At 45.5% G+C, this 10273-nt stretch overlaps 1 protein-coding gene across 1 annotated transcript; it reads right to left on the bottom strand.

Moving 5' to 3' along the window:
- Positions 1–6: 6 nt before the first annotated feature.
- MFAP5 (microfibril associated protein 5) lies at positions 7–9969 on the bottom strand. Its single transcript, XM_035313045.1, has 9 exons — positions 9574–9969; positions 9128–9190; positions 6516–6563; positions 5267–5302; positions 3620–3655; positions 2848–2883; positions 2088–2175; positions 1574–1647; positions 7–968 (listed from the first exon to the last, which is right to left on the bottom strand). The coding sequence occupies exons 2-9, from the start codon at positions 9186–9188 to the stop codon at positions 847–849; spliced, it is 501 nt and encodes a 166-aa protein (XP_035168936.1). The 5' UTR covers positions 9189–9190; positions 9574–9969; the 3' UTR covers positions 7–846.
- Positions 9970–10273: the final 304 nt, after the last annotated feature.

Below are 10273 nucleotides of genomic sequence, written 5' to 3'. Positions count from 1 at the left end.
GAGAGGAGAGGAGAGGAGAGGAGAGGAGAGGAGAGGAGAGGAGAGGAGAGGAGAGGAGAGGAGAGGAGAGAGATCTCTCCTCTGATCCAACATAATCTTCTTGAGAAAAATATAATGCCATACTAAATCCAGAGTTCTTCCTTTTGGTAGCATTTGTGTGTGAGGGAGGCAATGGGCTTAAAAGAACTTCCCAGAGGTAGTTATAAATGATCTGCTGCCATACAGGGACAATGATGTTTGCCTTGGGTTGAGGACAGCTCATCTCCTTGTTCCGTCACTTCTCTGAGTCCAGCAAACAGAGGGAGTCTGTGCTATCACAGAGCAAACTCAGTGGCTGAGCAGGACTGGAGAAGCACAGGGTGAACAAGTGTATCAGAACTCACAGTGGTGCCATGCAAGAAACCTAGGCAAGGGCATAAAGTCTAGGGCATCAGGGTTTGCACTCCTTCACATGAGACACAGCCTAGGGCATCTCTGCCATAGGAGAGGACTACATCCTGTCTCATTCATGTTTCTCTGCAGGGGCAAAGCAAGAGAAGATGCAGCACAGTTATAAGGACCTCTGGGAAATGAGCAGATCATGGCCTGCTGAGCAGAATTTGAAAGAGAAGGGGAGCATCCCACATCCTCAGCAACAGATAGAGAATAAGAGCAGCCACCATGACAGGGTAGCAGACAGGAGACTCTGTGTGCTGCAGCACCTGAAGAAGAGGATGTGGGAGAATGCAGAGAAGTAAGGAAATGGTGGGGAGATCACAACAAGCAAGAAGGGCTTGTCTTGGGTTGTAGGTGGCAGATGATGATTTCTCTTCTCTCCCTTCCCTTTTCTCTTCTACTGTTGGTAGCTTACAGAGCACCAGGACTTCTCTGCTGCTGCTCCAGAAGCTGTCTGCAGGGGAGATGTGCGAACTGCCCCGATCGGCGGAGACGTCGAGAAGGAAGGCCAGCCAGCTGGCGACAGATCTCATCTGAAGACAGAGCAAATACATGCTGATGGATAATCAAAGTTTCCTTCAAATAATTCACTGTCAGAATAGTTAGGAGTACATCCTTCTCTGTGCCTGCAGAAACTATTGGAACTGCTGAATGCTCACATGAGGCAAGTGACTAAACCCTTAGGCCTTTGTTAATTCTCTTCTGGCTTTATTCATGTACAATACATTCTAAAATCATTCAAATTCTGCTGCAACAAAGACTGCATGAGAAATCTTGACTGGATCCAGTTTTAATTTGTGAATACAAATACTGACAGTTACTCTTTGGCCTCAAAGGAATGTAACTTTGAATAAAGGCTTGCCTGGAGTTAGCAAAGCACGATGAAGACTGAGCAGATTCAAGGCAAAATGAAGAGCTCTTTAGCTTTTTGGTAGTACAAAATCTACTCCCTAGTGTTTTTCATGGCATGCATACTGGATCCTGCATTGGATTAGAGCTCTCCCAAAATAAGCCCAGGGAAACTACTACCTACTGATTGGGGCTGGGAACTAAGTTAGCTTGAAGCTTGGAGACAGTGTTAGATGGCTACAGCTATTCATCAGTTTCCTCTTCTAGGTTAGCTTGTGCTGTCACTCACCTTGCATGACCTCGTTCTCTTTGCAGACAATGCGGGAGCACACCTCCTTGTTTATTATGTACATGCGCCGCACGCTGAGGCATCACCAGGAGCATGCCAAGGACAGCGGAGAAAGGCACAGGGACAAAAAGAAACCAAAAAGGGATATAGGCAATAAACATATATTCATGTTTATATTCATGATGAGGAGTCAAACCCTAAAGCTAGATGAGTTAATCTAGAACAAGACTGTTGTCAATAGAAAGGTAGCCTTCATTAAGACTTCATGATATGGACAAATAACTTACATAAGGATTACAATATTGGACACATAATAGCTTCTTAGTGCTCCACAGATAATCATTATTATGCTGTCTTAATTAATCACCTTAAAAGGCATCTCTGAGGATAGGATTAATCTCACCAACTAGTTTCCCAAAGGAAGCTCTAGTTTCAAAAGGAAACAACTGCTGAACTGGACATGACATTTCTGGAGAGCTTTTAGGGTTTCTCTTGGGGACTGCTGTTTTCTTACCTTGTAACACAAAGGTAGCTGATACACTGCTTCACAGGCTTGTGAACAGAGTACAGGCGTGTACAAGGGAACTGCTCTTCACGACAATCTGAGAACACACACACAGAGGTGAAATCCAGCATCACGGCAGGTATATGCATTCTGGCACACATATAGTTTCACTAGGTACTGTCCTCCAGACTTCTAGTGAAGTCCTCTAGGCTCCACTTTCCATCTCATGTGAGAGATGGGGATGTTTTAGAGAAGAAAATGAGGCAAATATTTCTGATCCCCTTGCCTCATAAGACAAAAGCAAGGGAGAGTAAAGCTAAGTGCAAAACAAGCCCACTGGGAATTCTCAACACTGAGACACAACATGTGAATTGTAGTTGTATGTTTCACATACATGTTTCTAATAGATCTACAATCTCACACTTTGGGTCACAAATTTCATTCCTTTCTTTTCTGGACAATCAACCCCGTAGCTATGATTTTTATTTTTATTTTTTTTTCCTTCTGAAACACCAGCTCTTGGCCACTCAGCAGGTCTGGTCTAGTTGTCTGCTACTTCCTCCCATCCTGGACATTCCACTAAGTGAAAGACTTCAGCTTCCACTACTGCCATCCTCCAGTACTCCTAACACAAGGAATAGAATGAAGTGAATTCTTCAGCAGGCCTCAGGAGATGAAGCTCACTGCTCAGACAGCATCTGCTGGGAGAGTTAGCAGGGTGGGTGAAAGGGAGACAGGGAGAAGGTGCAGGCAGCAAACTTAAATGTACCTGATGAAGCTGTTGTGGTTTCACTGTCAGACTGAACTGGAAGACAAAATTAGTGTGGTTTACCATGATTCCTTCCTAGACATCAGTTTATTCAAAACAAATACCTGGAAAGTTCTTTCAAAAGCCCTCCATTGTAACTTCTGATGTGGAAAAATCTTTTATTGTTACTAACATGAAACAAAACATTACTAACATGAAACAAAAGAAGGTACAAAACCAGTATGAATCTAGTGCCAGCTATCTGGCCAACAACAGTAAATCCATTCAAGCTTTACCATAAAGCATTACCACTTCTGTTCAAAATTACACTGTAAAGATTTATAATTCAAAAGGCTGAGTATATGTCACTGTAATTGCCATCTATCTAGACAAGTGAAGGAGCCTGTGACTGGCTCTTCTTACCATGACAAGGCAGCAGAAGATGGCTGGTTTTATTGTTCCCTCTTATAAACCAATCCATCTCTACCAAAGTAAAACACAGTAAATTTTGTTGTTTACCCAGTGACAAACTGTAAGGGAACTCAGAGGACTTGATAGGTGCAAGTCAAGTTTTCATCAATGGTAATAGAGGACTTCTACTTCTCCTGCCTACTTCACGTGCGGTAACATCATCCAGAAGCACAGACAAAACACAAGGATGTAGAGAGGAGTCTTCTGGACAACAGAGCTCCAGTTAGGGGCATTCAGGGAAGGAGGAATTCTGTGTGTGCAAGGAACAGGAGGAGGAGGGGGAAGGTGGAAACATTCAACTGTGAAGTGAGAATAAACTCACCAGGACTAAGAAGAACAGGTGGTGTTACAGCTGCAGCTGGAAAAAGAGAAGATGTTCTGAGAGATCTTAATTTGAGATTTCAGCCTCTTCCTCCCTCCCACAGTTCTGCCAATGGCTCATCACTACGATGTGTAGCCATTCCACATGCTGTTCACAGTATCACCACAATCCGACTTGTCAGGGTAACAGCAGGCTTCTCCTGTGAATATGCTGGGTTCCCTACAGTTGATGGGATGCTGTAGAGCAGAGATGGGACCCATGGTACACCTTCTATTAAGAGTTTCTTCTTGATCCCTCTACAGTAAGTGTTTTGAAACTGAAGTCTGCTGTCAAGGCTTCATGTTTATCTTTTTCAGGTTTAGATGTAGGTTAGCCACAGACACTTTCATATGGACGCAGAATGTTTTATTTATCCTCCTACAGACTGTCAGGTGTCATAGACCAAACACGAGACTCATTGGTTGCCTTCACCTACCACCACCCACCAAGAAGTCCATGCACCATGCGTACGTGACTGTGCTTCCACTTCACTCCTCCATGACAGCTGCTTGGATTGACCCACCATACTCTTACCAGCTGATGAGCAGAGTCACAGAGCAGAGGAGATACCATGGAACTGCTGTCCTGGAGAATCACACTCAAATGAGCTTTCCTACCCACAAGCCACACTTCCCAGCAGAAGCCAAGCACTGCTGCCTCTTCTTAGTTTTTTGAACAAGCGCGTGGCTCCCCGTACCACCTGACTAGATGTGTTCTCCTCCTCACTGACCTGCCTGGTCCCCTCGCACCTCTGAAGGGTGTGTTTGAGAGTCTGCCACAGCAGAAAGAAGCCATCACAGAGGTCAGTGGTACCAGATTTTAAATAGGACTCATAGGAAAAGCGGGGAGGCTCTGGACCTTTCCTCCATTACCCTCTGTGTGGCTGGCAGGATTAGTTTATCTTGTGAATGCATATACTTCCACCAGCCCACCGTCCTTCCCCTGGGGCTATCTCTACAGCATGGCCTGGCTTTCCAGAGAGGCATATTGCATGCTGTAAGTGCTTGTCTTGAATGTCCTCCATTTACTCTATCTTTCACGTTTTGCTGCCCCTCGGTGACATAGCTGCAGGCAGGGTAGGGAGGACAGTACCAGAAGAATATTTCTACCTCTCCATCCCTGCACTGTTCAGAGTTTGCTTTATTACTGTTTTTCCTCCTGAGCTCTCAAGCACGGCTGCTAGCTGTCAGCAGACATGCACGTAATTTTGTGTTGCAATGCTGCCACATTAACTAGTGACCCTGACCAATTTCTCCTCCATGTCATTTAATGTCTTCCTCCCTGCAGCTTACTCTGAAAGCTCAGGATGTGTGAGCTTCAGATGTCATGACTTCTTGCAGTGTGAGCAACTTCAGACAGCCCTGCGTACACAAGGTGAGAGTGGCATTTCCTTGGAGAACAGGTCATTAGCAACCCTAATTCACCTCCCTGCACGGAGCACAGAAAGGGCTCCCCAAGAGCTGTAAATGCTGGAAGAGCATGACTAGATGTCAAAGATGGGGAAGAGAGGTTTCTGAAAACAATGGGTAATTTCTGGGGCTATGTAAGTGGCATTAAAGGTGAACAAGGGGAAAGGAAGCCTGAAGTTGCCGCAAGGTAAAAACTTACCAGGTGTGCTGATGAAAGAGTCGGTGTGAACTTCACCTGGAAAAGAGAGAATGTCCTGAGAGAGATTGTCGTTACTTTCATGGTTCCTTACACAGCAAGCCATATCTAGCTTGAATTATCTTGGCTGCCATGATAGGCTCAGGTAATAGAGGGGTTCAATCCAGTATGTACATAAACATAGTAAACTCATCTCACCCTTATCCATTGCTCTCCCCAGTAGTTAAGCTGGAATTGGATTTCTTAGTGCACAGGTTGTACTAACCCTTACTGAACTCTGGGTTCATATTCTGACTTCTCACATGTGGCCACAGGTAGGCATCTTGACTGGAAGGAAAAACTTGTAAAACCAAAGCACTGGTGGTTCCTGCAGCAGCAGTACAGGCAGCTGGAGTACCCCGCATAGGAGGGACACATCTTCAGAAGCTAGGCTTGACTGCAAAAATTCACCAGCAGATAGGTTTCTTTGAAAGGCAACTGATGGCAAAGCTAAGGTAGGTGTGATGGAGGGATATAAAGTGTGAAGGAAAGGGGAGCTTGGTGAACATATCGTGGTCTGGCTTCCGAATAGCTTTCTGGGAAGCCTCAGATGTTGCACATGACAGGATTATACCTGGGAGATGTCTGAAGTCTGAGCCAGTGACTTCAGTTTGAAGAAAAGGCAAGCTCTTGTGGTTCCTCTGATGGCTGAAGCATGATACAAACATGTATTTATTCTATCTTATCATGTCACAGAAATGGAAAAAGTAAGAGCCAGAGGGATAAAGCAATTTACCCAACAAAACACACTCATTATGAGGACCTGTTAGTATTAGGTCAGAGGTTGGACTAGGTGATCTTGGAAGTCTCTTCCAACCTAGATGATTCTGTGATTCTGTGATCAGCCAATATCCTTTCTTAGTGCCCCTCACTGTTAAAGCACCACATCACTTGTGCACCTTTTTGCTCAGATTTTTCCTGAGCAGTTGCAAAGGTCCCCTAGCTTCCCAGTGCTCAAGAAATATGACTTCTGATGGATCTCCCACAGCCTGACTGCAAACATAGCTTCATGCAAAGCGTTTAGCACCCCAGCACTAGTGAATTTTTTGTAAAGAACACGCAACACTTAGCAGATTGTCTTAGAAGCCTTGTTTAATCTTCACATCAAAGGCAAAGAAACAAAGAATAGTGTTTGCAATTAAACAGGCTGTTAACTATGTAGGACAACTAGGTGACATGAGCCTCTAGCACGCGACATGCCTGTGCTACTCACCAGTTACACTGTCCGGTTCTTGCCCATTGACGGCCCACGGAAACCAGTCTGCAAGGAGAGAAGACAGGAGAGTGAGGAAAGGACACAGAGAGAGATTTCTGTAGGCTCAAGGCTTTGTGAATTTTTTTGAGATTCTTGTTTGTCCAGGAGACAACACTGCCCTCTGCTGAAGGGAGAAACACTCTCCTCTCTGCCTCAGCCTCTGCTGCTGGCTGGGTTTCCTCTACAAAAACTTTTGGATACAGTGAGTCCTGATTCTGTCTCTGCTGCTTCCATCAGGGCTGAAGGCTGAGCACAGGAACCTCCAGATCTACCAGACTTTGCACTTCTGCAACACTCTTTGGTGCATTTTGAAAAGAAATTGCACCTTGCCTTCCCACTCTGGAGGTTGGTCAAAATCCCTGTCTGCATTTTAGAGAAGGAGGAAACTGAATCATGGAAATTATTTGCTTGGAGTCACAAGAGTGAGTTGTTGGCACAGTAAGCAACGGATTGCGGGTCTTGTAGCTCCTTAAGCAAATAATTATGTGGTCCATCATCCCCCCTGGGTATGGAGCACAGAGTGGAAGATCTTTTCCCTCTCAGCCCCTGCGAGAATTGGAGAGGGAGAATGAAGGCTTGGCTGTGCATGCCGTGTGGCAGAGGAGAAATTGAAACTGAAGTAGACTGTTCATTTGTCCAAACATAAACGGTGAGAGAGCTGCTTCCTCCAGTAGCCAGGAATAGGAAAATATTTCCTGCTAGCCACAGAGGAGGGAAATGTCTGCATAATTGGGGGTGGGTTGAAGGAAAGAGTTGGCAGGGAAAAAAACAACAGTGATCTGAGGCACTGCAGGGATGTGTGCAGGACCAGCCAAGCACAGTACACCCTGCTATATTTTATTAACTCAGCCTTCAGCTTAATGGGAGCACTGCATGTGTAAAAAGACTATCTGGTCTGGAGCTTTAGTCTTAGTCCTTGCTCATTCCAAGAGCTGTTACTTGCAGGCTGCAAAAGGACTCTTGGGGCCTCTATTTAATCCTACTCTGTGGCATTACAGGACCCTGCTATTCCTTTCCACAGCCAGCTGCCAGCAAGGGCTCAGCTGCTGGCTGTTGACCCAGGGAGAGTCAGACATGTATAATAACTTACGTACACACTGTAGTGGAGCCCAAAACTTTTTTCCTGTTCTGGCTAGTTTCATAATGGTTATAAGCAGAGGCAAAAAAAAATAATCTTTACTTTCTTAATTGTTCCTGATACAAAAGGAAGAATTCTAATTCTGACATAAACCCAACCATTTTAACACTGAAAAGTCAGCTTTTACTACTTTTTTTTTTTTTTTTTCAGATTTTCAATCACTTCAATTTCTGTTTGTTCAGGTACCAATTCATATGCTTTATTAATGCTTGGATTTTGATATCCAAGTTGCAGTAAATTCATCCTTGAAGTCTGAGAAAACTGCAACCCTAACTCACCAAATCTGTAGCTGACCCCAAAACAAAAATGACGAGACACCAGATGGTAATTCCTGCTAATTTCCAAGTTAAATATAATTAACAGAAATTCTAAAGCAAGATACACAGAAGTAAGAAGCCTTCCTTTAAGGCCTCCTTTCATGTATCATAAAAAACAGCCTTTTTTTTTTCTACCTTTAACTTTGTAAGCCACCTACAAGTCCAGCTCTTGGATGCCTTTCCACCCTGCTTCACAGTAACACACGACACCCTCTTTGTGAGAAATACTGTGCATGCTTACAGGAGAAAAAAAAAAAAAAAGTACTATTGGGAACAAAACCAGTCTTCAGATAAATCCCAGATCCAAACAATGACCAAACAACAATGTAATAGGTGCAGTCACCTTTCTGCCATATATTCTTTCTGTGACGAAAGTCTCTTCACTCACTGGAATTAAACTTCTTTTGCTGTCTGTCCTGTGTCTTCTGACTCTAATGGCTGATGCTGACCCCCTTCCCATCCCCTCACAAAGTTGATCCTGCCAGGATTTTTGCCAAAGAAACTCCAAGCAAAGACACAAAGCAACAAAACAGAACAGCAACAAAAGTAGAGAGTGGTTTAAACTTTGGAGGTTAGGCTTGTTGAAACAACAACACTAAGAAGGACAAAACTGTCTGGAAACCAAGGAGCCTGGGGGGGGAGGGAGTGGGGAGGGGGCTCCAGCAGGAACCGCTAGAGACAGCAAGTGTTTCACAACATTTTACATTTTGTGGAGCACTGGGAAATGCTCTGCAGATCATGCAGACAGAGGTAGTCAGCCATGTGAAGTACAGCACAATCTATAGCAAGCAAAAACACTAGCTAACCCTCTTTCTAAACTCTGAACCTGGCTGTTTTGCTTACCCAAACATCCTCACAGTGCAAGTGTTGGACCTCTGCCCTGTGACTCCAGCTATTTACTGAATAGTTGACACATGCAGGTACCAATCCCAAGTTGCCAAATTTTTCGTTATAACCCTATATCTACCTCGCCTTTCCTGTTCAGTCCTTTCCCCTTCACCACCCATCTACATGCCTCTGTCTTTATCCTGAGATCATTGGCACATTAAGCTGCTGTAGGATACCCCACGAGGCCAGGGTGGAGAAGAAATCCTCCCCATGGAGTACAGACTCACCGGCTGGGGATAAGAAGAAAGCTAAGAGACACAACAGCGTACAGGCTCCAGAGGTCTTCATCCCTGTGGACAGGAGGAGAAGAAAGTTCAGTTAGGAGTGGTGATACTCTGCCCTGTAGCCCAGAAACTGCTTGCTGCCTCCATTTCCTTGTCCATTTGCCACCCATTTGTTCTTTCCAGCCTTTCTCCCACCTGTCTCCCTCCTAACCTGCCTGCTTTCCAGATGTTTCTGAAACATTTTGGGCTCAACATGTATTTCCATCTGCCTTCTTTCTCTTTCCACCTCCTTTCAGTCTCCATCCCTTTTTTCACCCAGGTGGCTAAGCCCCCCTCCACACACAACTCCAGCAGGCAAAGAAGAGTTACCTTGTTATCTCCCTCCTCTCTTCTACTTTCACATTGTTTTAAAGGGTGCTGAGAGAACAGATAAGATTCCCATCACTTACTGTTGCCCTCGGTCTCCACTTGTTTCAGCAGCAGACGCTCTGCCTTTCCCCTTCAGCGGTTCCCCCCACTTTGGCTACTGGGTAAATCACATGCAGCCACACCCAGAACATGCTCTACTTTGGGTTGTCTTCAAAATACAATTTTGGGAAGAAAAAAAAAAGGAAGAAAAGAAAGAAAAAGAAGCCAGGGGGACGTTGGGACGTGGTGTCATCATGCTGCTGGAATGAGGTGGGGGGGGGGGGAGCAAAGAGAAGCAGCCCACACCCTCATTCCAGAGTTTATTGTACTCCAAAGGGAGACTGCTCCTCCCATTCCCCCAGGATGGCCCAGCATCAGGAACGGATTCTTGTGTCGACATTACACATTTTGCTTCGCCCTCCTACACAGTGCCCCTGCTCTCCCTCCTCTCCTCTGCATCGAGCCGTTTTCCCATTTGCTGCCCGTTTCTACCCCATTCCCGCAGTCCTCTGTTCTTGCCGCTTCCCTGCCCCTCTCCCGCAGGCTGACAAGCTGCAGATCCCCATTCTATGTTTTCCTAAACAACACGGCCGTCTCTCCACGCTGTCAGGACTGCCCCTAGCCTCCCCCTGTTCCCCGGGATGACAGCGTTCCCGGCAGGCAGCCCCCATCCAGCCTGCGCTGCGAGTGATGCTGTGCAGGAGGAATCTGAAACCGCCCGGCCAGCAGCACCCGGTGCCA

The sequence above is a fragment of the Oxyura jamaicensis genome, chromosome 1 (assembly GCF_011077185.1).
Source record: "Oxyura jamaicensis isolate SHBP4307 breed ruddy duck chromosome 1, BPBGC_Ojam_1.0, whole genome shotgun sequence".
NCBI lineage: Eukaryota > Metazoa > Chordata > Aves > Anseriformes > Anatidae > Oxyura > Oxyura jamaicensis.
The sequence above is the reverse complement of the archived record's forward strand: the minus strand, read 5'-3'. Positions and strand labels throughout refer to the sequence as shown.

Bases quoted from the DNA above. Each gene is read 5' to 3' on its own strand.
- MFAP5 (XM_035313045.1), bottom strand. From the start codon at position 9,188: ATGAAGACCTCTGGAGCCTGTACGCTGTTGTGTCTCTTAGCTTTCTTC. The intron at 5,303-6,515 runs GTGAGTAGCACA...TCTCTTTTCCAG, and splicing joins AGAACCGGACAGTGTAACTG to GTGAAGTTCACACCGACTCT. The intron at 1,648-2,087 runs GTAAGAAAACAG...GTGATGCCTCAG, and splicing joins AGCTACCTTTGTGTTACAAG to CGTGCGGCGCATGTACATAA.